The sequence below is a fragment of the Oncorhynchus mykiss genome, chromosome 17 (assembly GCF_057628025.1).
Source record: "Oncorhynchus mykiss isolate SJ-2025 chromosome 17, ASM5762802v1, whole genome shotgun sequence".
Taxonomy (NCBI): Eukaryota; Metazoa; Chordata; class Actinopteri; order Salmoniformes; family Salmonidae; genus Oncorhynchus; species Oncorhynchus mykiss.
The window spans coordinates 67,354,155-67,380,935 of record NC_143038.1 but is presented as its reverse complement, the minus strand read 5'-3'; the positions used below and the strand labels follow the sequence as shown (position 1 = coordinate 67,380,935).

The 26,781-nt window shown below is 45.5% G+C and overlaps 1 protein-coding gene across 2 annotated transcripts in view; it reads right to left on the bottom strand.

Moving 5' to 3' along the window:
• Positions 1 to 26,781, bottom strand: part of LOC110494741 (interleukin-17 receptor D) — a 57,191-nt gene that overhangs the window by 8,953 nt on the left and 21,457 nt on the right. Inside the window, exons 2-5 of one of the 2 annotated variants that reach the window (XM_036950789.2) lie at positions 17,438 to 17,504; positions 15,998 to 16,123; positions 925 to 1,043; positions 534 to 654 (exon numbers count right to left, since the gene is read on the bottom strand). In XM_036950789.2, the coding sequence (XP_036806684.1) occupies positions 534 to 654; positions 925 to 1,043; positions 15,998 to 16,123; positions 17,438 to 17,504 (433 nt within the window). The remainder of the gene's footprint in view (positions 1 to 533; positions 655 to 924; positions 1,044 to 15,997; positions 16,124 to 17,437; positions 17,505 to 26,781) is intronic. The other variant, XM_090206415.1, reaches the window with a different exon arrangement.

Sequence of the window (26,781 nt, the reverse complement as noted above, 5' to 3'; positions counted from 1 at the left end):
TCACCAACAGTTACACTACAGTTACACGACTGTTGCACTAGTTACATGACTGTTGCACGACAATAACACGAATGTTGCACGACAATAACACGAATGTTACACAACAGTTACACGACAGTTACACGACAGTTGCACTAGTTACACGACAGTTGCACTAGTTACACGACAGTTACACTAGTTACATGACTGTTGCACGACAATAACACGAATGTTGCACGACAATAACACGAATGTTACACAACAGTTACACGACAGTTACACGACAGTTACACGACAGTTGCACTAGTTACACGACAGTTGCACTAGTTACACGACAGTTACACTACAGTTACAGGACTTTACCAATTCACAAGATCATCACTTAGGGCTAGGAGTTTTTCCAAAATGAGGGCCTGAAGATTTTCCTCAGTAGTGATCATGTGGCCAGGTAAAACCACTGGCACTGTCTGATTCCACTTAAAGTTGCCTGTAGTGATTAAACTGTGTTTATGGTCTACAAATAGAGCCGGCAGCTCGAGGAGTGTTTCTCTTACAGTTGGTGCGCAGGAAGGATGGAGGGAAGAAGCTGTCATTCATGAAGGTGGGGAAAGGAACTATCCGGATCATGTAGTCCGTCTCAAAGGCCAGGCCAGGGAAGGGCTGAGAGTTCATCATCTATCAGGAAATAACAAGGTGAAGGTATACTTCAGGTCAGCCAGCACTTACAAAATAAATGATTCCTTTGATTTATTATCAGCAGTCAAAATGGATGTGTTTCGGTCATCAAGTCTTGTAAGGGCTTCAGCACCCAAATACTTACTTACATTACTTGGAAAGTTGAGCTTGAGTTATTATGCATGTTATATTATACCAAGCTAGTTCACACACCTTCCAGGTGCACGAAGGAAAATAAACCCTGTTGGCTGAGTCTGTGCTGTGACTTACCACATTGCTGTAAGAAAAGTTGAGCTGTCGTGGGTCTTTGAGGATCATGTGCTGACACAGCTTCCCCTCTGGGTCCTTGTCCTCCAGGTAAACTCTGAAGCCCTTCACATGCTCTATACCTAGACACAATGATATAACCCTTCAATACCTAGACACAATGATATAAACCTTCAATACCTGGACACAATGATATAACCCTTCAATACCTAGACACAATGATATAACCCTTCAATACCTAGACACAATGATATAACCCTTCAATACCTAGACACAATGATATAACCCTTCAATACCTAGACACAATGATATAACCCTTCAATACCTAGACACAATGATATAACCCTTCAATACCTAGACACAATGATATAACCCTTCAATACCTAGACACAATGATATAACCCTTCAATACCTAGACACAATGATATAACCCTTCAATACCTAGACACAATGATATAACCCTTCAATACCTAGACACAATGATATAACCCTTCAATACCTAGACACAATGATATAACCCTTCAATACCTAGACACAATGATATAAACCTTCAATACCTGGACACAATGATATAAACCTTCAATACCTGGACACAATGATATAAACCTTCAATACCTAGACACAATGATATAAACCTTCAATACCTGGACACAATGATATAAACCTTCAATACCTAGACACAATGATATAAACCTTCAATACCTAGACACAATGATATAAACCTTCAATACCTGGACACAATGATATAAACCTTCAATACCTGGACACAATGATATAAACCTTCAATACCTAGACACAATGATATAACCCTTCAATACCTAGACACAATGATATAACCCTTCAATACCTAGACACAACAACGAGTTCAACTTTATTTGACCCAGAGAGCAATTGGTTTCGCAGGAAAGGAGCATAAAAACAACACATAAAATACACATAGATCACAACAACACACAGTCCTAGTGAATACAATGAGCTAGTCCAAGTCCTAGTGAATACAATGAGCTAGTCCATAAAGTCCTAGTGAATACAATGAGCTAGTCCATAAAGTCCTAGTGAATACAATGTGCTAGTCCATAAAGTCCTAGTGAATACAATGAGCTAGTCCATAAAGTCCTAGTGAATACAATAAGCTAGTCCAAGTCCTAGTGAATACAATGAGCTAGTCCAAGTCCTAGTGGAATACAATGTGCTAGTCCATCAAGTCCTAGTGGAATACAATGTGCTAGTCCATAAAGTCCTAGTGAATACAATGTGCTAGTCCATCAAGTCCTAGTGGAATACAATGTGCTAGTCCATAAAGTCCTAGTGAATACAATGAGCTAGTCCATAAAGTCCTAGTGAATACAATGAGCTAGTCCATAAAGTCCTAGTGGAATACAATGAGCTAGTCCAAGTCCTAGTGGAATACAATGAGCTAGTCCATCAAGTCCTAGTGAATACAATGAGCTAGTCCAAGTCCTAGTGGAATACAATGCGCTAGTCCATCAAGTCCTAGTGAATACAATGAGCTTGTCCATCAAGTCCTAGTGGAATACAATGAGCTTGTCCATCAAGTCCTAGTGGAATACAATGAGCTACTCCATCAAGTCCTAGGGCTGACAGCCATCAATACTACTATACACAGTAAGCCTACTAGTAGTCTACTTTAGAGGCAGCACTAAGCAAGCCATAGTTGTCTAATAAGTCAAGTTCTCTGTATCTTGTCAACAACATATCAACAATGTGCTGACAAAAACAAAAAACATCATCAGCATCAAAAACATTACCATCGTTCTCCTCAACATCATCATTCCTAGCCTTCTTCCTTCTCTTCCCTGTATTTAAAATGGCAATGGCCATAGTGGTGAAGGAGTGCTTGCACCTGTTAGTCTAAACAGTGGGGAATCTAAACAGGGAGCCAGAGGGTAAGACCTGGAACTCATGCTGTAGGGGCTGGGCACAGTCAGACAGGATGGAACTCATAGTGTAGGGACTGAGCACAGTCAGACAGGATGGAACTCATGCTGTAGGGGATGGGCACAGTCAGACAGGATGGAACTCATAGTGTAGGGACTGGGCACAGTCAGACAGGATGGAACTCATAGCGTAGGGGCTGGGCACAGTCAGACAGGATGGAACTCACAGTGTAGGGGCTAGGCACAGTCAGACAGGATGGAACTCATAGTGTAGGGGCTGGGCACAGTCAGACAGGATGGAACTCATAGTGTAGGGGCTGGGCACAGTCAGACAGGATGGAACTCATAGTGTAGGGGCTGGGCACAGTCAGACAGGATGGAACTCATAGTGTAGGGGCTGGGCACAGTCAGACAGGATGGAACTCATGCTGTAGGGGCTGGGCACAGTCAGACAGGATGGAACTCATAGTGTAGGGGCTGAGCACAGTCAGACAGGATGGAACTCATGCTGTAGGGGATGGGCACAGTCAGACAGGATGGAACTCATAGTGTAGGGACTGGGCACAGTCAGACAGGATGGAACTCATAGCGTAGGGGCTGGGCACAGTCAGACAGGATGGAACTCATAGTGTAGGGGCTGGGCACAGTCAGACAGGATGGAACTCATAGTGTAGGGGCTGGGCACAGTCAGACAGGATGGAACTCATAGTGTAGGGGCTGGGCACAGTCAGACAGGATGGAACTCATAGTGTAGGGAATGGGCACAGTCAGACAGGATGGAACTCACAGTGTAGGGGCTGGGCACAGTCAGACAGGATGGAACTCATAGTGTAGGGGCAGGGCACAGTCAGACAGGATGGAACTCATAGTGTAGGGGCTGGGCACAGTCAGACAGGATGGAACTCACAGTGTAGGGGCTGGGCACAGTCAGACAGGATGGAACTCATAGTGTAGGGGCTGGGCACAGTCAGACAGGATGGAACTCATAGTGTAGGGGCTGGGCACAGTCAGACAGGATGGAACTCATAGTGTAGGGGCTGGGCACAGTCAGACAGGATGGAACTCATGCTGTAGGGGCTGGGCACAGTCAGACAGGATGGAATTCATAGTGTAGCGGCTGGGCACAGTCAGACAGGATGGATTCTACATTCCTCCTCCTTGTCTGTAGTACAGGTTAGTCAGACAGGATGGATTCTACATTCCTCCTCCTTGTCTGTAGTACAGGTTAGTCAGACAGGATGGATTCTACCTTCCTCCTCCTTGTCTGTAGTACAGGTTAGTCAGACAGGATTGATTCTACATTCCTCCTCCTTGTCTGTAGTACAGGTTAGTCAGACAGGATGGATTCTACATTCCTCCTCCTTGTCTGTAGTACAGGTTAGTCAGACAGGATGGATTCTACATTCCTCCTCCTTGTCTGTAGTACAGGTTAGTCAGACAGGATGGATTCTACATTCCTCCTCCTTGTCTGTAGTACAGGTCAGTCAGACAGGATGGATTCTACATTCCTCCTCCTTGTCTGTAGTACAGGTCAGTCAGACAGGATGGATTCTACATTCCTCCTCCTTGTCTGTAGTACAGGTTAGTCAGACAGGATGGATTCTACCTTCCTCCTCCTTGTCTGTAGTACAGGTTAGTCAGACAGGATGGATTCTACCTTCCTCCTCCTTGTCTGTAGTACAGGTTAGTCAGACAGGATGGATTCTACCTTCCTCCTCCTTGTCTGTAGTACAGGTTAGTCAGACAGGATGGATTCTACATTCCTCCTCCTTGTCTGTAGTACAGGTTAGTCAGACAGGATGGATTCTACCTTCCTCCTCCTTGTCTGTAGTACAGGTTAGTGTGACAGGATGGATTCTACCTTCCTCCTCCTTGTCTGTAGTACAGGTTAGTGTGACAGGATGGATTCTACATTCCTCCTCCTTGTCTGTAGTACAGGTTAGTCAGACAGGATGGATTCTACATTCCTCCTCCTTGTCTGTAGTACAGGTTAGTGTGACAGGATGGATTCTACATTCCTCCTCCTTGTCTGTAGTACAGGTTAGTCAGACAGGATGGATTCTACATTCCTCCTCCTTGTCTGTAGTACAGGTTAGTGTGACAGGATGGATTCTACATTCCTCCTCCTTGTCTGTAGTACAGGTTAGTCAGACAGGATGGATTCTACATTCCTCCTCCTTGTCTGTAGTACAGGTTAGTCAGACAGGATGGATTCTACATTCCTCCTCCTTGTCTGTAGTACAGGTTAGTCAGACAGGATGGATTCTACATTCCTCCTCGTCTGTAGTACAGGTTAGTCAGACAGGATGGATTCTACCTTCCTCCTCCTTGTCTGTAGTACAGGTTAGTGTGACCTGACTGATGAGGGATTTGGGCCAAAACCTGATAACAGCACAAATAAAGTGAAGAACCATGTAAAGATACACACATTGTACTACCTACCTACTACTAACCCCAACTACTAACCCCAACTACTAACCCCAACTACTAACCCCAACTACTAACCCCAACTACTAACCTCTAACCCCAACTACTAACCCCAACTACTAACCCCAACTACTAACCCCAACTACTAACCTCTAACCCCAACTACTAACCCCAACTACTAACCCCAACTACTAACCTCTAACCCCAACTACTAACCCCAACTACTAACCCCAACTACTAACCCTAACCCCTAACTACTAACCCCTAACCCCTAACTACTAACCCCAACTACTAACTACTAACCCCAACTACTAACCCCAACTACTAACCCCAACTACTAACCCCAACTACTAACCCCAACTACTAACCCCAACTACTAACCCTAACCCCTAACTACTAACCCCTAACCCCAACTACTAACCCCAACTACTAACCCCAACTACTAACTACTAACCCTAAGTACTAACCCTAACTACTAACCCCTAACTACTAACCCCTAACCCCAACTACTAACCCCTAACCACCAACTACTAACCCCCAACTACTAACCCTAACTACTAAGCATAACCCTAACTACTAACCCTAACTATTAACCCTAACTACTAATCCTAACCCTAACTACTAATCCTAACTACTAATTGTGACACTAACCCTAACCCCTAGGCATAACCCTAAAATAGCTTTTGTCCTCGTGGGGATATGGGAAATATCCCCTCTTGGTAGAATTGTCCTTGTTTTACTATCCTTGTGGGGACTTTTAGTGATTTCCGGAACCCACAAGAATAGTAATACACACACACACACACACACACACACACACACACACACACACACGGTCAGGGCAGGCATCAAACACATTTCGAGACCTTTTTTCTTCCTTTTTATGAGAGACCATAATATGAACCAGCAGGAGAAAGAGTCTGTGCCCTGGCAGAGTACTTGACATGGGTTCAAATACTATTTGCAATTTTTCAAATACATTGAGCATTTGTTTTAATAATAATAATAATAATACTATATGTGACTTATATATCACTTTGACAGGACCCAAAGTAGCTTTACAATTGTAGAAACTAAACAAACAAAAAAACATATGAAAAAACAGAACACCACCAGACTACCAACAGGAAGACACAGAGATGAAAAAAACAGAACACCAGACTAACAACAGGAAGACACAGAGATGAAAAAAACAGAACACCAGACTAACAACAGGAAGACACAGAGATGAAAAAAACAGAACACCAGACTAACAACAGGAAGACACAGAGATGAAAAAAACAGAACAACACCAGACTACCAACAGGAAGACACAGAGATGAAAAAAACAGAACACCAGACTACCAACAGGAAGACACAGAGATGAAAAAAACAGAACACCACCAGACTAACAACAGGAAGACACAGAGATGAAAAAAACAGAACACCAGACTAACAACAGGAAGACACAGAGATGAAAAAAACAGAACACCAGACTAACAACAGGAAGACACAGAGATGAAAAAAACAGAACAACACCAGACTAACAACAGGAAGACACAGAGATGAAAAAAACAGAACACCAGACTACCAACAGGAAGACACAGAGATGAAAAAAACAGAACACCAGACTAACAACAGGAAGACACAGAGATGAAAAAAACAGAACACCAGACTAACAACAGGAAGACACAGAGATGAAAAAAACAGAACAACACCAGACTACCAACAGGAAGACACAGAGATGAAAAAAACAGAACACCAGACTAACAACAGGAAGACACAGAGATGAAAAAAACAGAACACCAGACTAACAACAGGAAGACACAGAGATGAAAAAAACAGAACACCAGACTAACAACAGGAAGACACAGAGATGAAAAAAACAGAACAACACCAGACTACCAACAGGAAGACACAGAGATGAAAAAAACAGAACACCAGACTAACAACAGGAAGACACAGAGATGAAAAAAACAGAACACCAGACTAACAACAGGAAGACACAGAGATGAAAAAAACAGAACAACACCAGACTACCAACAGGAAGACACAGAGATGAAAAAAACAGAACACCAGACTAACAACAGGAAGACACAGAGATGAAAAAAACAGAACAACACCAGACTACCAACAGGAAGACACAGAGATGAAAAAAACAGAACACCAGACTAACAACAGGAAGACACAGAGATGAAAAAAACAGAACACCAGACTAACAACAGGAAGACACAGAGATGAAAAAAACAGAACACCAGACTAACAACAGGAAGACACAGAGATGAAAAAAACAGAACACCAGACTAACAACAGGAAGACACAGAGATGAAAAAAACAGAACACCAGACTAACAACAGGAAGACACAGAGATGAAAAAAACAGAACACCAGACTAACAACAGGAAGACACAGAGATGAAAAAAACAGAACAACACCAGACTAACAACAGGAAGACACAGAGATGAAAAAAACAGAACACCAGACTACCAACAGGAAGACACAGAGATGAAAAAAACAGAACACCAGACTAACAACAGGAAGACACAGAGATGAAAAAAACAGAACACCAGACTAACAACAGGAAGACACAGAGATGAAAAAAACAGAACAACACCAGACTACCAACAGGAAGACACAGAGATGAAAAAAACAGAACACCAGACTAACAACAGGAAGACACAGAGATGAAAAAAACAGAACACCAGACTAACAACAGGAAGACACAGAGATGAAAAAAACAGAACACCAGACTAACAACAGGAAGACACAGAGATGAAAAAAACAGAACAACACCAGACTACCAACAGGAAGACACAGAGATGAAAAAAACAGAACACCAGACTAACAACAGGAAGACACAGAGATGAAAAAAACAGAACACCAGACTAACAACAGGAAGACACAGAGATGAAAAAAACAGAACAACACCAGACTACCAACAGGAAGACACAGAGATGAAAAAAACAGAACACCAGACTAACAACAGGAAGACACAGAGATGAAAAAAACAGAACAACACCAGACTACCAACAGGAAGACACAGAGATGAAAAAAACAGAACACCAGACTAACAACAGGAAGACACAGAGATGAAAAAAACAGAACACCAGACTAACAACAGGAAGACACAGAGATGAAAAAAACAGAACACCAGACTAACAACAGGAAGACACAGAGATGAAAAAAACAGAACACCAGACTAACAACAGGAAGACACAGAGATGAAAAAAACAGAACACCAGACTACCAACAGGAAGACACAGAGATGAAAAAAACAGAACACCAGACTACCAACAGGAAGACACAGAGATGAAAAAAACAGAACACCAGACTAACAACAGGAAGACACAGAGATGAAAAAAACAGAACACCAGACTAACAACAGGAAGACACAGAGATGAAAAAAACAGAACACCAGACTACCAACAGGAAGACACAGAGATGAAAAAAACAGAACACCAGACTAACAACAGGAAGACACAGAGATGAAAAAAACAGAACACCAGACTAACAACAGGAAGACACAGAGATGAAAAAAACAGAACACCAGACTAACAACAGGAAGACACAGAGATGAAAAAAACAGAACACCAGACTACCAACAGGAAGACACAGAGATGAAAAAAACAGAACACCAGACTAACAACAGGAAGACACAGAGATGAAAAAAACAGAACACCAGACTAACAACAGGAAGACACAGAGATGAAAAAAACAGAACACCAGACTAACAACAGGAAGACACAGAGATGAAAAAAACAGAACACCAGACTACCAACAGGAAGACACAGAGATGAAAAAAACAGAACACCACCAGACTACCAACAGGAAGACACAGAGATGAAAAAAACAGAACACCAGACTAACAACAGGAAGACACAGAGATGAAAAAAACAGAACAACACCAGACTACCAACAGGAAGACACAGAGATGAAAAAAACAGAACACCAGACTACCAACAGGAAGACACAGAGATGAAAAAAACAGAACACCAGACTACCAACAGGAAGACACAGAGATGAAAAAAACAGAACACCAGACTAACAACAGGAAGACACAGAGATGAAAAAAACAGAACACCAGACTACCAACAGGAAGACACAGAGATGAAAAAAACAGAACACCAGACTACCAACAGGAAGACACAGAGATGAAAAAAACAGAACAACACCAGACTAACAACAGGAAGACACAGAGATGAAAAAAACAGAACACCAGACTAACAACAGGAAGACACAGAGATGAAAAAAACAGAACAACACCAGACTACCAACAGGAAGACACAGAGATGAAAAAAACAGAACACCAGACTAACAACAGGAAGACACAGAGATGAAAAAAACAGAACAACACCAGACTACCAACAGGAAGACACAGAGATGAAAAAAACAGAACACCAGACTAACAACAGGAAGACACAGAGATGAAAAAAACAGAACAACACCAGACTAACAACAGGAAGACACAGAGATGAAAAAAACAGAACACCACCAGACTACCAACAGGAAGACACAGAGATGAAAAAAACAGAACAACACCAGACTAACAACAGGAAGACACAGAGATGAAAAAAACAGAACACCAGACTACCAACAGGAAGACACAGAGATGAAAAAAACAGAACACCACCAGACTACCAACAGGAAGACACAGAGATGAAAAAAACAGAACACCAGACTAACAACAGGAAGACACAGAGATGAAAAAAACAGAACAACACCAGACTACCAACAGGAAGACACAGAGATGAAAAAAACAGAACACCAGACTACCAACAGGAAGACACAGAGATGAAAAAAACAGAACACCAGACTAACAACAGGAAGACACAGAGATGAAAAAAACAGAACACCAGACTACCAACAGGAAGACACAGAGATGAAAAAAACAGAACACCAGACTACCAACAGGAAGACACAGAGATGAAAAAAACAGAACAACACCAGACTAACAACAGGAAGACACAGAGATGAAAAAAACAGAACACCAGACTAACAACAGGAAGACACAGAGATGAAAAAAACAGAACAACACCAGACTACCAACAGGAAGACACAGAGATGAAAAAAACAGAACACCAGACTAACAACAGGAAGACACAGAGATGAAAAAAACAGAACAACACCAGACTACCAACAGGAAGACACAGAGATGAAAAAAACAGAACACCAGACTAACAACAGGAAGACACAGAGATGAAAAAAACAGAACAACACCAGACTAACAACAGGAAGACACAGAGATGAAAAAAACAGAACACCACCAGACTACCAACAGGAAGACACAGAGATGAAAAAAACAGAACAACACCAGACTAACAACAGGAAGACACAGAGATGAAAAAAACAGAACACCAGACTACCAACAGGAAGACACAGAGATGAAAAAAACAGAACACCAGACTACCAACAGGAAGACACAGAGATGAAAAAAACAGAACAACACCAGACTAACAACAGGAAGACACAGAGATGAAAAAAACAGAACACCAGACTAACAACAGGAAGACACAGAGATGAAAAAAACAGAACAACACCAGACTACCAACAGGAAGACACAGAGATGAAAAAAACAGAACACCAGACTAACAACAGGAAGACACAGAGATGAAAAAAACAGAACAACACCAGACTACCAACAGGAAGACACAGAGATGAAAAAAACAGAACACCAGACTAACAACAGGAAGACACAGAGATGAAAAAAACAGAACAACACCAGACTAACAACAGGAAGACACAGAGATGAAAAAAACAGAACACCACCAGACTACCAACAGGAAGACACAGAGATGAAAAAAACAGAACAACACCAGACTAACAACAGGAAGACACAGAGATGAAAAAAACAGAACACCAGACTACCAACAGGAAGACACAGAGATGAAAAAAACAGAACAACACCAGACTAACAACAGGAAGACACAGAGATGAAAAAAACAGAACACCAGACTACCAACAGGAAGACACAGAGATGAAAAAAACAGAACACCAGACTAACAACAGGAAGACACAGAGATGAAAAAAACAGAACACCAGACTAACAACAGGAAGACACAGAGATGAAAAAAACAGAACACCACCAGACTACCAACAGGAAGACACAGAGATGAAAAAAACAGAACACCACCAGACTACCAACAGGAAGACACAGAGATGAAAAAAACAGAACAACACCAGACTACCAACAGGAAGACACAGAGATGAAAAAAACAGAACACCACCAGACTACCAACAGGAAGACACAGAGATGAAAAAAACAGAACAACACCAGACTAACAACAGGAAGACACAGAGATGAAAAAAACAGAACAACACCAGACTAACAACAGGAAGACACAGAGATGAAAAAAACAGAACACCAGACTAACAACAGGAAGACACAGAGATGAAAAAAACAGAACACCACCAGACTACCAACAGGAAGACACAGAGATGAAAAAAACAGAACACCACCAGACTACCAACAGGAAGACACAGAGATGAAAAAAACAGAACAACACCAGACTACCAACAGGAAGACACAGAGATGAAAAAAACAGAACACCACCAGACTACCAACAGGAAGACACAGAGATGAAAAAAACAGAACAACACCAGACTAACAACAGGAAGACACAGAGATGAAAAAAACAGAACAACACCAGACTAACAACAGGAAGACACAGAGATGAAAAAAACAGAACACCAGACTAACAACAGGAAGACACAGAGATGAAAAAAACAGAACACCACCAGACTACCAACAGGAAGACACAGAGATGAAAAAAACAGAACAACACCAGACTACCAACAGGAAGACACAGAGATGAAAAAAACAGAACACCACCAGACTACCAACAGGAAGACACAGAGATGAAAAAAACAGAACACCAGACTAACAACAGGAAGACACAGAGATGAAAAAAACAGAACACCAGACTAACAACAGGAAGACACAGAGATGAAAAAAACAGAACACCACCAGACTACCAACAGGAAGACACAGAGATGAAAAAAACAGAACACCAGACTAACAACAGGAAGACACAGAGATGAAAAAAACAGAACACCAGACTAACAACAGGAAGACACAGAGATGAAAAAAACAGAACACCACCAGACTACCAACAGGAAGACACAGAGATGAAAAAAACAGAACACCAGACTACCAACAGGAAGACACAGAGATGAAAAAAACAGAACACCACCAGACTAACAACAGGAAGACACAGAGATGAAAAAAACAGAACACCAGACTACCAACAGGAAGACACAGAGATGAAAAAAACAGAACACCAGACTACCAACAGGAAGACACAGAGATGGAAAAAACAGAACACCAGACTAACAACAGGAAGACACAGAGATGAAAAAAACAGAACACCACCAGACTACCAACAGGAAGACACAGAGATGAAAAAAACAGAACACCACCAGACTACCAACAGGAAGACACAGAGATGAAAAAAACAGAACACCAGACTAACAACAGGAAGACACAGAGATGAAAAAAACAGAACACCAGACTAACAACAGGAAGACACAGAGATGAAAAAAACAGAACACCAGACTAACAACAGGAAGACACAGAGATGAAAAAAACAGAACACCAGACTAACAACAGGAAGACACAGAGATGAAAAAAACAGAACACCAGACTACCAACAGGAAGACACAGAGATGAAAAAAACAGAACACCAGACTAACAACAGGAAGACACAGAGATGAAAAAAACAGAACACCAGACTAACAACAGGAAGACACAGAGATGAAAAAAACAGAACACCAGACTAACAACAGGAAGACACAGAGATGAAAAAAACAGAACACCACCAGACTACCAACAGGAAGACACAGAGATGAAAAAAACAGAACACCACCAGACTAACAACAGGAAGACACAGCAACATAAAACAAAGAGAAGGAAAAGAGTGATGTGTCTGAGTGAGCGAGCAGGTGTGTCTTAGCCTGTCTGGAGTGCCAGGTGGGCAGGATTTGCACTTTAAGCACTCCTCGATTGATTCCTAGCAACAGGCAAGCTTAAGCAAGCAAAGCTACACCTTATAAATTGATTTGAAATAGCATTTGAACCCAGGTTTGCAGAGGACAGGAGGGAGGGTGTCTGCGTGCCAAGGGAGCATTCCCGTGCCCTTCAAAGTGTGCCAGCGCACCTCCCTGTTAATTATGTTTCTGCTTTATCAGTCCGAGGCAACAGCAGAGGCAGAAAACACACATTCCCTGTGGCTCCTGTTACCTCGGTGGGGAGCGGAGGCTCCGTGTATGTGTGTTCAAGCTGAGGAGCTGAAAGAGCCTCCTCTTTGTGGTGGCTGTAACACACACCTCCTCCTCCTCTCCTCCACACAGATACCATCAGCCTCACCGTCAACACACACACAGAGAGACAGAGAGAAAAAAAAGAAGTGGGAAGAAAGAGCTGTCGAACTGGTTGGGTTGTCTGTCTCCAGGCATGTTTTTGTCCTGGGGCCGGAAGCTTCAGCTCCCACCCTCCTCTCTCCCCCCCTTTCCTTCTCTCTTATCCTTTTATTTTCCTCCATTAATGTGTAACCCTCTACCTGAGCAGTGTCCCAGGGATTAACCCCCAGAGAACAACAAGCTGCATTGTCCTGAGGATCAGCCAAGGCTTCGCGTTACCAAGTTCAATAGCGCCTCAGCATACGGAAGCAGAGGAGGCCTCCCTTTCTCTTAGTCTTGCTCTCTCTCTGTCACACAGGCACAGATCGCGTGCAAACAGAGACAGTCAAGACAAACACACACACATTCTTTCACAGACAAATCACAGCTTTGATGTGTAGGGTATGGATCTCTTCCCTGTCAGGGGCCTGCTGGGGAAGTAACCTGGGTCTTTGATCAGGACCAACAACACAGGGCTGGGGGAGGTAACCTGGGTCTTTGATCAGGACCAACAACACAGGGCTGGGGAAGTAACCTGGGTCTTTGATCAGGACCAACAACACAGGGCTGGGGGAGGTAACCTGAGTCTGTGATCAGTACCAACAACAAAGGGCTGGGGGAGGTAACCTGGGTCTTTGATCAGGACCAACAACACAGGGCTGGGGGAGGTAACCTGAGTCTGTGATCAGTACCAACAACAAAGGGCTGGGGGAGGTAACCTGGGTCTGTGATCAGTACCAACAACAAAGGGCTGGGGGAGGTAACCTGGGTCTGTGATCAGTACCAACAACAAAGGGCTGGGGGAGGTAAACTGGGTCTGTGATCAGTACCAACAACAAAGGGCTGGGGGAGGTAAACTGGGTCTGTGATCAGTACCAACAACAAAGGGCTGGGGGAGGTAACCTGGGTCTGTGATCAGTACCAACAACAAAGGGCTGGGGGAGAAAACCTGGGTCTGTGATCAGTACCAACAGCAAAGGGCTGGGGGAGGTAACCTGGGTCTGTGATCAGTACCAACAACAAAGGGCTGGGGGAGAAAACCTGGGTCTGTGATCAGTACCAACAACAAAGGGCTGGGGGAGGTAACCTGAGTCTGTGATCAGTACCAACAACAAAGGGCTGGGGGAGGTAACCTGGGTCTGTGATCAGTACCAACAACAAAGGGCTGGGGGAGAAAACCTGGGTCTGTGATCAGTACCAACAGCAAAGGGCTGGGGGAGGTAACCTGGGTCTGTGATCAGTACCAACAACAAAGGGCTGGGGGAGAAAACCTGGGTCTGTGATCAGTACCAACAACAAAGGGCTGGGGGAGGTAACCTGAGTCTGTGATCAGTACCAACAACAAAGGGCTGGGGGAGGTAACCTGAGTCTGTGATCAGTACCAACAACAAAGGGCTGGGGGAGGTAACCTGGGTCTGTGATCAGTACCAACAACAAAGGGCTGGGGGAGGTAACCTGGGTCTGTGATCAGTACCAACAGCAAAGGGCTGGGGGAGGTAACCTGGGTCTGTGATCAGTACCAACAGCAAAGGGCTGGGGGAGGTAACCTGGATCTGTGATCAGTACCAACAACAAAGGGCTGGGGGAGGTAACCTGGGTCTGTGATCAGTACCAACAGCAAAGGGCTGGGGGAGGTAACCTGGGTCTGTGATCAGTACCAACAACAAAGGGCTGGGGGAGGTAACCTGGGTCTGTGATCAGTACCAACAACAAAGGGCTGGGGGAGGTAACCTGGGTCTGTGATCAGTACCAACAGCAAAGGGCTGGGGGAGGTAAACTGGGTCTGTGATCAGGACAAGCCCAACATGACAACACAGGGCTTTGAAGATTAGCCTTTTCTCTCTTCTCCTCTCCTCTCCTGTCCCCAAACCTCTTTCCTCTACAAACTCTACTCCCTTCAACCCAGCCTGCCCTGAAATACTGAAGATAAACATAAACCACTCCTGTGTGTCACCAGGCGTAGAAAGCAAACACACACGTGCACATACCAAGGTTTTGAAATGTTATGGTGTCTCCGAAATGTCATGTGATCTATCGAAAACAATTTAACAGTAGGCCTACCACTAACTTTTGCATGGGGACATTTTTCCCTCCCTGAAGGACTGCTCATATCTAATCACAGAGGGACTTTTTTCATCTCCAGTCCATAACTACTCTAGAAAACAGCTAACTTCATACAATTCCACACATTTTCCCATAAAACAAAGAGAAAAATGTGCAGGTTTATAGCTAATCTCATGCCTTACGGCATGTGAGGTATGCCAGTGAGCATAGCTGTACATACCTCATACCCAGAGGTCCTGGGCATCTACTTTATTTCACCATGGTGAATGTTCTAATTCCATAGACAGTGCAGGTGTAGACGTCTTGGTTACGTACCTAGAGGGCTGCTCATCCAGTGGACCACCACAGCAGCCTGGCTGTCACAGGAGAGGTGGCTGAACGTCACATTGTTCACCTCATAGATGGCATGCTTCCCCAATGGGCTCCAGTTCACAGAGCAATCTGGCGGAGAAGAACAGAGAGGACGTATCACAATTAGACTGTGTTAAAAGACAGAGAGGACGTATCACAATTAGACTGTGTTAAAAGACAGAGAGGACGTATCACAATTAGACTGTGTTAAAAGAGAGAGGACGTATCACAATTAGACTGTGTTAAAAGACAGAGAGGAGAGAAGGTTGATGGACATAGATAAAAAACTATTTTCAATTTCAAAACAACCTTTATTAGCAGAAGCAGAAGCCCTTCCAACCTCATCTACCACACAGATAACCCACCTCACACCACAGATCACAACAGAGAGAGAAGAGAAGAACGAGGATGGGTCAGAGAGCTCAGGACAGAGAGCATGGTTAAGATGGAGAGGTCAGAACAGAGAGCATGGTTAAGATGGAGAGTTCAGAACAGAGAGCATGGTTAAGATGGAGAGGTCAGAACAGAGAGCATGGTTAAGATGGAGAGGTCAGAACAGAGAGCATGGTTAAGATGGAGAGGTCAGAACAGAGAGCATGGTTAAAATGGAGAGGTCAGAACAGAACAGGGCTCCCTGGGTGAAGGCTGATGGACGGGAATGGCTGGGTGGGACTGATGGACGGGAACGGCTGGGTGGGACTGATGGACAGGTGGGTGGGTGAGATTCTCTCTGAGCCAAGCCTGGGGAAGAGAATGTGCAGCCATGCAAGGAGCTGTCCGCTCCACTCCCCTCCGCTCCCCTCCCCTCCGCTCCGCTCCCCTCCCCTCCCCTCTCCTCTCCTCTCCTCCCCTCCTCTCCTCCCCTCTCCTCTCCTCTCCTCTCCTCCTCTCCTCTCCTCCTCTCCTCTCCCCTCCTCTCCTCTCCTCTCCTCTTCTCCTCTCCCCTCCCCTCCCCTCCTCTCCCATCTCTTTTGTTAATGATCCCTATGTCCTCTCTTCTCTCTCAGGTAGAGGAAGAGGAGCAGCGGTCTGTATCACACACACCCCCTGGCTCTGAGCTGCAGTCGATTGTGATGCTAAACCAGAGAGACGCTTTTCAGAAAAGCTGTTCCCCTCTGACAGTCAAGGACAATAGCAGCCGACTGCTGGGAAAATCTGGATTTGCTACAAGAGAGAAAACTTTGACTTCTGGAGAAATTAACTTGGTGGTGAGGGGGGGGGGGGGGGGGGCTGGGAGAAGTTTGGTCAGGGATGGGACTCTGAGAAGTGGCAACTTTAGGATGGAATGGAAAGGGAAAGCAGTTTTCATGCAAGGCCATGTTAAATAGTAAACAGTAACAATTCTATAATTGTTTAAATGTGGAGATAACTTTTAGTCAAGGCTTCGCTGTGAGAAAGACTCACTGTCTGTTCGGAATGTGACCCCGAGCTTCCGACCATTCTCGTCAGAACTTGACTGAACCTGGAGCCCCTGCAGAGAGAGAGAGAAAGATAGAGAGGGGGATGGATGGATGGATGGAAAGACCACAAGAACAACTGGCAGACAGTGATACATATCAATACAACACAACCACGTTACCAACACTCAGATGCCACAAAATGAACCCCAACTAGGGAAAAAGACAAAGTCTGGGAAACTATAACACAGACCATTAAGCCCTGTTACTGTGAGGCCTATGGTAGTTCATTTGAATTTTTATTTGATTTATTTAACCTATATGGATAGCTGGCTGACTGTATAGCTGGCTGACTGGATAGCTGGCTGGCTGGCTGTGTGTGTAGCTGGCTGACTGTATAGCTGGCTGACTATAGCTGGCTGGGTGTATAGCTGGCTGGGTGGGTGTATAGCTGGCTGACTGGATAGCTGGCTGACTGTATAGCTGGCTGGGTGTATAGCTGGCTGGGTGGGTGTATAGTTGGCTGGGTGTATAGCTGTTTGACTGGATAGCTGGCTGGCTGGATATATACAGTTGGGCCAAAAGTATTTATTGTTGTGCAAGTTCTCCCACTTAAAAAGATGAGAGATGCCTGTAATTTTCATCATAGGTACACTTCAACTATGACAGACAAAATGAGAAAAAAAAATCCAGAAAATCACATTGTAGGATTTTTTATGAATTTATTTGCAAATGATGGTCACCAAACAAGCAAGATTTCTGGCTCTCACAGACCTGTAACTTCTTTAAGAGGCTCCTCTGTCCTCCACTCGTTACCTGCATTAACGGCACCTGTTTGAACTTCTTATCAGTATAAAAGACACCTGTCCACAACCTCAAACAGTCACACTCCAAACTCCACTATGGCCAAGACCAAAGAGCTGTCAAAGGACACCAGAAACAAAATTGTAGACCTGCACCAGGCTGGGAAGACTGAATCTGCAATAGGTAAGCAGCTTGGTTTGAAGAAATCAACTGTGGGAGCAATTATTAGGAAATGGAAGACATACAAGACCACTGATAATCTCCCTTGATCTGGGGCTCCACGCAAGATCTCACCCCGTGGGGTCAAAATGATCACAAGAACGGTGAGCAAAAATCCCAGAACCACACGGGGGGACCTAGTGAATGACCTGCAGAGAGCTTGGACCAAAGTAACAAAGCCTACCATCAGTAACACACTACGCTGCCAGGGACTCAAATCCTGCAGTGCCAGCCATGTACCCCTGCTTAAGCCAGTTACATGTCCAGGCCCGTCTGAAGTTTGCTAGAGAGCATTTGGATGATCCAGAAGAAGATTGGGAGAATGTCATATGGTCAGATGAAACCAAAATATAACATTTTGGTAAAAACTCAACTCGTCGTGTTTGGAGGACAAAGGATGCTGAGTTGCATCCAAAGAACACCATACCTACTGTGAAGCATGGGGGTGGAAACATCATGCATTGGGGCTGTTTTCCTGCAAAGGGACCAGGACGACTGATCCGTGTAAAGGAAAGAATGAATGGGGCCATGTATCGTGAGCTTTTGAGTGAAAACCTCCTTCCATCAGCAAGGGCATTGAAGATTAAACGTGGCTGGGTCTTTCAGCATGACAATGATCCCAAACACACTGCCCGGGCAACGAAGGAGTGGCTTCGTAAGAAGCATTTCAAGGTCCTGGAGTGACCTAGACAGTCTCCAGATCTCAACCCCATAGAAAATCTTTGGAGGGAGTTGAAAGTCTGTGTTGCCCAGCAACAGCCCCAAAACATCACTGCTCTAGAGGAGATCTGCATGGAGGAATGGGCCAAAATACCAGCAACAGTGTGTGAAAACTTTGTGAAGACTTACAGAAAATGTTTGACCTCTGTCATTGCCAACAAAGGGTATATAACAAACATTTTGTCTGTCTGTCATAGTTGAAGTGTACCTATGATGAAAATTACAGGCCTCTCTCATCTTTTTAAGTGGGAGAACTTGCACATTTGGTGGCTGACTAAATACTTTTTTGCCCCACTGTAGCTGGCTGACTGGATAGCTGGCTGGCTGGGTATATAGCTGGCTGACTGGATAACTGGCTGACTGGCTGACTGGATAACTAGCTGCCTGGGTGTATAGCTGACTGACTGGATAGCTGGCTGACTGGCTGTATAGCTGGCTGACTGGATAGCTGGCTGAATAGCTGGCTGACTGGATAACTGGCTGCCTGGCTGTATAGCTGGCTGACTGGATAGCTGGCTGACTGGCTGTATAGATGGCTGGCACTGGCAGCCTTGCATATCAGATATCTTCTCATTTCCATCATTCTATGTAAGAAAAGGAAGCCCTCATCTCTGAGAAAACATGCCACAAAATGAACCCCAACTAGGGAAAAAGACAAAGTCTGGGAAACTATAACACAGTTACGCCCTGTTACTGTGAGGCCTACGGTAGTTCAATTGAATTTTTATTTCATTTATTTCACCTATATTTAACTAGGCAAGTCAGTTATTAAGAAGAAATTCTTATTTACAATGACGGCCTACTTGTAAAGCTCCCCCCGGCCAAACCCTCCCCTAGCCCGGACGATACTGGGCCAAACCCTCCCCTAGCCTGGACGATGCAGGGCCAAACCCTCCCCTAGCCCGGACGATGCAGGGCCAAACCCTCCCCTAGCCCGGACGATGCAGGGCCAAACCCTCCCCTAGCCCGGACGATGCAGGGCCAAACCCTCCCCTAGCCCGGACGATGCAGGGCCAAACCCTCCCCTAGCCCGGACGATACTGGGCCAAACCCTCCCCTAGCCCGGACGATACTGGGCCAAACCCTCCCCTAGCCCGGACGATGCAGGGCCAAACCCTCCCCTAGCCCGGACGATGCAGGGCCAAACCCTCCCCTAACCCGGACGATACTGGGCCAAACCCTCCCCTTGCCCGGACAATGCAGGGCCAAACCCTCCCCTTGCCCGGACGATGCAGGGCCAAACCCTCCCCTAACCCGGACGATACTGGGCCAAACCCTCCCCTTGCCCGGACGATACTGGGCCAAACCCTCCCCTTGCCCGGACAATGCAGGGCCAAACCCTCCCCTTGCCCGGACGATGCAGGGCCAAACCCTCCCCTAACCCGGACGATACTGGGCCAAACCCTCCCCTAGCCCGGACGATGCAGGGCCAAACCCTCCCCTAGCCCGGACGATGCAGGGCCAAACCGTCCCCTAACCCGGACGATACTGGGCCAAACCCTCCCCTTGCCCGGACAATGCAGGGCCAAACCCTCCCCTAACCCGGACAATGCAGGGCCAAACCCTCCCCTAACCCGGACAATGCAGGGCCAAACCCTCCCCTAACCCGGACAATACGGGGCAGCAGGGTAGCCTAGTGGTTAGAGCGTTGGACTAGTAACTGGAAGGTTGCAAGTTCAAATCCCAGAGCTGACAAGGTACAAATCTGTCGTTCTGCCCCTGAACCCACTGTTCCTAGGCCGTCATTGAAAATAAGATTTTGTTCTTAACTGACTTGCCTAGTTAAATAAAGGTAAAATAAAAATTACAAATTAAAAATACAGGGCCAAACCATCCCCTAACCCGGACGATGCAGGGCCAATTGTGCGCCGCCCTATGGGACTGCCGATCACGGCCTGTTGTGATACTGTACAGACCGCATCGCAGTGCTAGATGCGTGTGAGTGAGTTCAAATCAAATGGTTTTAGTCACATGTGCCGAATACAACAGGTATTACAGTGAAATGCTTACAAGCCCTTAACCAACAACGCAGTTTTAAGAAAAATACATGTTAGGTAAAAAAATAAGAAATAAAAGTAACAAATAATTAAAGAGCAGCAGTAAATAACAATAGCGAGGCTATATGCAGGGGGTACCGGTACAGAGTCAATGTGGAGGCTATATACAGGGGGTTCTGGTACAGAGTCAATGTGGAGGCTATATACAGGGGGTACCGGTACAGAGTCAATGTACCGGTTAGTCAGGGTAACTGAGGTAATATGTACATGAAGGTAAAGAGCCTATGCATAGATAATAAACAGAGAAAAGCAGCAGTGTAAAAGAAGGGGGGGGGCAATGCAAATTGTCTGGGTAGACAATTGATTAGCTGTTCAGGAGTCTTATGGCTTGGGGGTAGAAGCTGTTAAGAAGCCTCTTGGACCTCGACTTGGCACTCCGGTACCGCTTGCCGTGCGCGTGTTACTACATTTAATGGTGCAGAATTTGCATTGGTTTATTTATTCACCTATCAAATTAACAAAGACCTGAGTCCTAACTGGATATCAACATGTGCAACTTCATTTTTGCTCAAATCTTCCATTGACGTCAAGGCATGATTTATGTGAAAGTCTTGAAATCTGCCCGTTTCTCTCCCCCTCACAGGATGTGATTTATGTGAAAGTCTTGAAATCTGCCTGTTTCTCTCCCCCTCACAGGATGTGATTTATGTGAAATCTTCCTGTTTCTCTCCCCCTCTCAGGATGTGTATTGATGAGGCCCCCAACCAGTCCAAACCCCGCTCCCCCCATCAACAAACACACACACACACAAACTCTCACCTCTCCCTGCCCGAGTCGCCGACCTGCACCTCCAGATGTTTGTGCTTGAAGTGAAGCAGAAAGAGGGGGAGCGGCTGGAGACTAGACCACCATGGCTGAACAGGAGGAGCCATCAGATGAGGTATCCACCATCCTCATCACTCACTTCCCTGTGCTTTCAACCCAAACATTACCTATTCATCACACGAGGTCATACAACACGGTCTTCCTGTCTTAAACAGGTTCTCCCATATTTCAACACACTCTTTTCCCCCCACTCGATTCCTTTCCGTCTCTTTGTCTAACACGTTGGGCTAAAAAAAAACACCCTTAGTCTTACTTACAGGGAGCAAAAACCTGACAATATTTGGGGTCAAACGAATGTTGCTAAAGGCATTTTCAAAGTGTTAAAAGACACATTTTCTGAGGAAGTTCCCTAGCTGGCTACTAACTAAACTAAATGTTTACTGCTACAGAGAGGAAGGCGGGATCTCCCCAATCTCTCATTTAGCAGGGGAATGAAGTGTCGGAGCGGTGCCTTGAGCTTGTACTAATGGGCTGCCGGGCCTGCCGTCCTGGAGTTTAACACCCTGCTCTCAGCAGGAGGCTGGTCACACACACACCTGCAACAGGGCCTCACCACCCGCCACACCTGTATCCAATCAGCAGGCTGTAAGCCCCCTGACCACAGTATCACACCTTTGGAACAGGCCATGGGGTGTGTGTGTGTGTGTGTGTGTTTAGGGGGGGTTGACATAACACCTCCTAATAAGCCTGCTACAAGTTCTACGACACCCACCCTCCCTCCCTCCCTACACAATGGCCTTTTACAGCCCCCATATACAGGCCAGGCCTTTGTTCCTGTTACTACAGGATGCTGGTTTGGTGCCTGCCTGCCTGGCTGCCAGGGAGAGGGAAGACTCCAGCACTCCTTCCCTTCCTTCTGATTGATGTCCTCCCCTCTTCTCCCCGTGTGTCAAATGGCCTCAAGAGTCAACTTGCATCTTTAAAACTTCAAATGCACAGTTTCGGGTGAGAGGGGCTGGCATGGTGGTGGTGATGTGGTGCCAATAACTGTCTGCAGCCCACGTGGCAGATGAACGGGCAGTCAAGTTGTTGGCTGAGCATGAGGAAGACGGAGGGTCAGGCCTCGGTCACAATGCTCTCTGAATATAATAGGGTTATAGAGGACACAGGGGGCTCGGCCGGGCAGGACTAATAACATATTAACCATACTCTCTGGAGTTGGGAGGGGGAGGAGGACAAGAAGGAATGGAGAGGAAATGAGAGGAGAGGAGAGGAAAGGAGAGGAGAAGAAAGGAGAGGAGAGGAAAGGAGAGGAGAGGAAAGGAAAGGAGAGGAAATGAGAGGAGAGGAAAGGAAAGGAGAGGAAATGAGAGGAGAGGAAAGGAAAGGAGAAGAAAGGAGAAGAAAGGAGAGGAAATGAGAGGAGAGGAAAGGAGAAGAAAGGAGAGGAAAGGGGGTTATTTGGTCATCTTGGATCAACTGGTAAAGTTAACCTACACTTCCAACTGAAATAGTTCTGATCATAATAAAACTTATTATTAATATGTTCATACACTGAGTGTACAAAACATTAGGAACACCTTCCTAATATTGAATTGCACCTCCTTTTGCCCTCAGAACAGCCTCAATTTGTTGGGGCATGGTGTTGAAAACGTCCCACAGGGATGCTGGCCCATGTTAACTCCAATGCTTCCGGAATGGCACACATACACAATCCATGTCTCAATTCTCTCAAGGCTTAAAAATCTTTCTTTAACTTCTTGCGGATCAGTGGGACGCAAGCGTCCCATTTCGACAACTTCCGGTGAAATTGCAGAGCGCCAAATTCAAATTAAATTACTATAAATATTTTCATGAAATCACAAGTGCAATACATCAAAATAAAGCTTAACTTGTTGTTAATCCAGCCGCTGTGTCAGATGTCAAAAAGGCAGATCAAAGTTGAACAGTCCTTACCATGGGAGCAAAAAAGCAAACCATGTGATTATCTGAGGACAGCGCCCAGCACACATATGCATAACAAATCATTTTCAACCATGGAGTTGCGTCACGAAAGTCAGAAATAGCGATATAATATGTGCCTCACCTTTGAAGATCTTCTTCGGTTGGCACTCCAAAAGGTCCCAGTTACATTACAAATGGTGCTTTTGTTCGATAAACTCCTTCTTTATATCTATAAAAAACTCAGTTTAGCTGGCGCGCTTCAGTCAATAATCCACCCAGTTTCCCTCCATCAAAATGCATACAAAATGAATCCCAAACGTTACCAATAAACTTCCAAACAAGTCAATCAACGTTTATAATCAAAAAACTTAGGTACCCTAATACGCAAATAAACAATTACATTTAAGACGGAGAATTGTTATTGTCTTTACCGGAGAAAAATACCAAAGAACGCGCTCTCATTAACGAGCTTGGAAACATTACAGCCAATATGGGAGCCACCTAGAAAAACTACAATTTCTGGCTCATTTTTCCAAAAACCAGCCTGAAACTCTTTCTAAAGACTGTTGACATCTAGTGGAAGCCCTAGGAACTGCTATCGGGTACAATTTCACCCTATTATAAAAGTGCCAGCCATCCGGGGGGGGGGGGGGGGGGGGGGTCCGCCTGCCATTTCAGTTCTGTTATACTCACAGAGTGTTTTCTATCCCTATCCAAACCAATTATATGCATATCCTAGCTTCTGGGCCTGAGTAGCAGGCAGTTTACTTTGGGCACGATTTTAATCTGGACGTCAAAATACCGCCCCCTATCTCAAAGAAGTTAACTGGTCTTCTCCCCTTCATCTACACTGGCTGAAGTGGATTTAACAAGCAGCATCAATAAGGGATCATAGCTTTCACCGGGATTCACCAGATTTATCAGTTTGTGTCATTGAAAGAGCATTTGGTGCTTTATCAACAGGATCTCAAAATGCAGGGAGGGACCCACTACTTTACATGGTGCAGGGAGGGACCCACTACTTTACATGGTGCAGGGAGGGACCCACTACTTTACATGGTGCAGGGAGGGACCCACTACTTTACATGGTGCAGGGAGGGACCTACTACTTTACATGGTGTAGGGAGGGACCCACTACTTTACATGGTGCAGGGAGGGACCCACTACTTTACATGGTGCAGGGAGGGACCCACTACTTTACATGGTGCAGGGAGGGACCTACTACTTTACATGGTGCAGGGAGGGACCCACTACTTTACATGGTGTAGGGAGGGACCCACTACTTTACATGGTGTAGGGAGGGACCCACTACTTTACATGGTGCAGGGAGGGACCCACTACTTTACATGGTGCAGGGAGGGACCCACTACTTTACATGGTGCAGGGAGGGACCCACTACTTTACATGGTGCAGGGAGGGACCCACTACTTTACATGGTGTAGGGAGGGACCCACTACTTTACATGGTGTAGGGAGGGACCTACTACTTTACATGGTGTAGGGAGGGACCCACTACTTTACATGGTGCAGGGAGGGACCTACTACTTTACATGGTGTAGGGAGGGACCCACTACTTTACATGGTGCAGGGAGGGACCCACTACTTTACATGGTGCAGGGAGGGACCCACTACTTTACATGGTGTAAGGAGGGACCCACTACTTTACATGGTGTAAGGAGGGACCCACTACTTTACATGGTGTAGGGAGGGACCCACTACTTTACATGGTGCAGGGAGGGACCTACTACTTTACATGGTGCAGGGAGGGACCTACTACTTTACATGGTGCAGGGAGGGACCTACTACTTTACATGGTGCAGGGAGGGACCCACTACTTTACATGGTGTAGGGAGGGACCCACTACTTTACATGGTGTAGGGAGGGACCCACTACTTTACATGGTGCAGGGAGGGACCCACTACTTTATATGGTGCAGGGAGGGACCCACTACTTTACATGGTGCAGGGAGGGACCCACTACTTTACATGGTGCAGGGAGGGACCCACTACTTTACATGGTGTAGGGAGGGACCCACTACTTTACATGGTGTAGGGAGGGACCTACTACTTTACATGGTGTAGGGAGGGACCCACTACTTTACATGGTGTAAGGAGGGACCCACTACTTTACATGGTGTAGGGAGGGACCCACTACTTTACATGGTGCAGGGAGGGACCTACTACTTTACATGGTGCAGGGAGGGACCCACTACTTTACATGGTGCAGGGAGGGACCCACTACTTTACATGGTGCAGGGAGGGACCCACTACTTTACATGGTGCAGGGAGGGACCTACTACTTTACATGGTGTAGGGAGGGACCCACTACTTTACATGGTGCAGGGAGGGACCCACTACTTTACATGGTGCAGGGAGGGACCCACTACTTTACATGGTGCAGGGAGGGACCCACTACTTTACATGGTGTAGGGAGGGACCCACTACTTTACATAGTGTAGGGGTGGGACCCACTACTTTACATAGTGTAGGGGTGGGACCCACTACTTTACATAGTGTAGGGGTGGGACCCACTACTTTACATGGTGTAGGGGTGGGACCCACTACTTTACATGGTGTAGGGGTGGGACCCACTACTTTACATGGTGTAGGGGTGGGACCCACTACTTTACATGGTGTAGGGGTGGGACCCATGTCATCCACTTAAAGAGGACTCCTAAATACTACTGAATGAGTTAAAAGAGAGAAAACAAGCAGGTGGTATTATTACCTATAGCCGGGAAGAAATCACTACAAATGTGAGCAGAAATTAATCTTCCCTGACCGGAATCCTGTTTGAACTACCCGAGGCAGCTCTATTCATCCCAGGGGCTGCACCCAAACCCT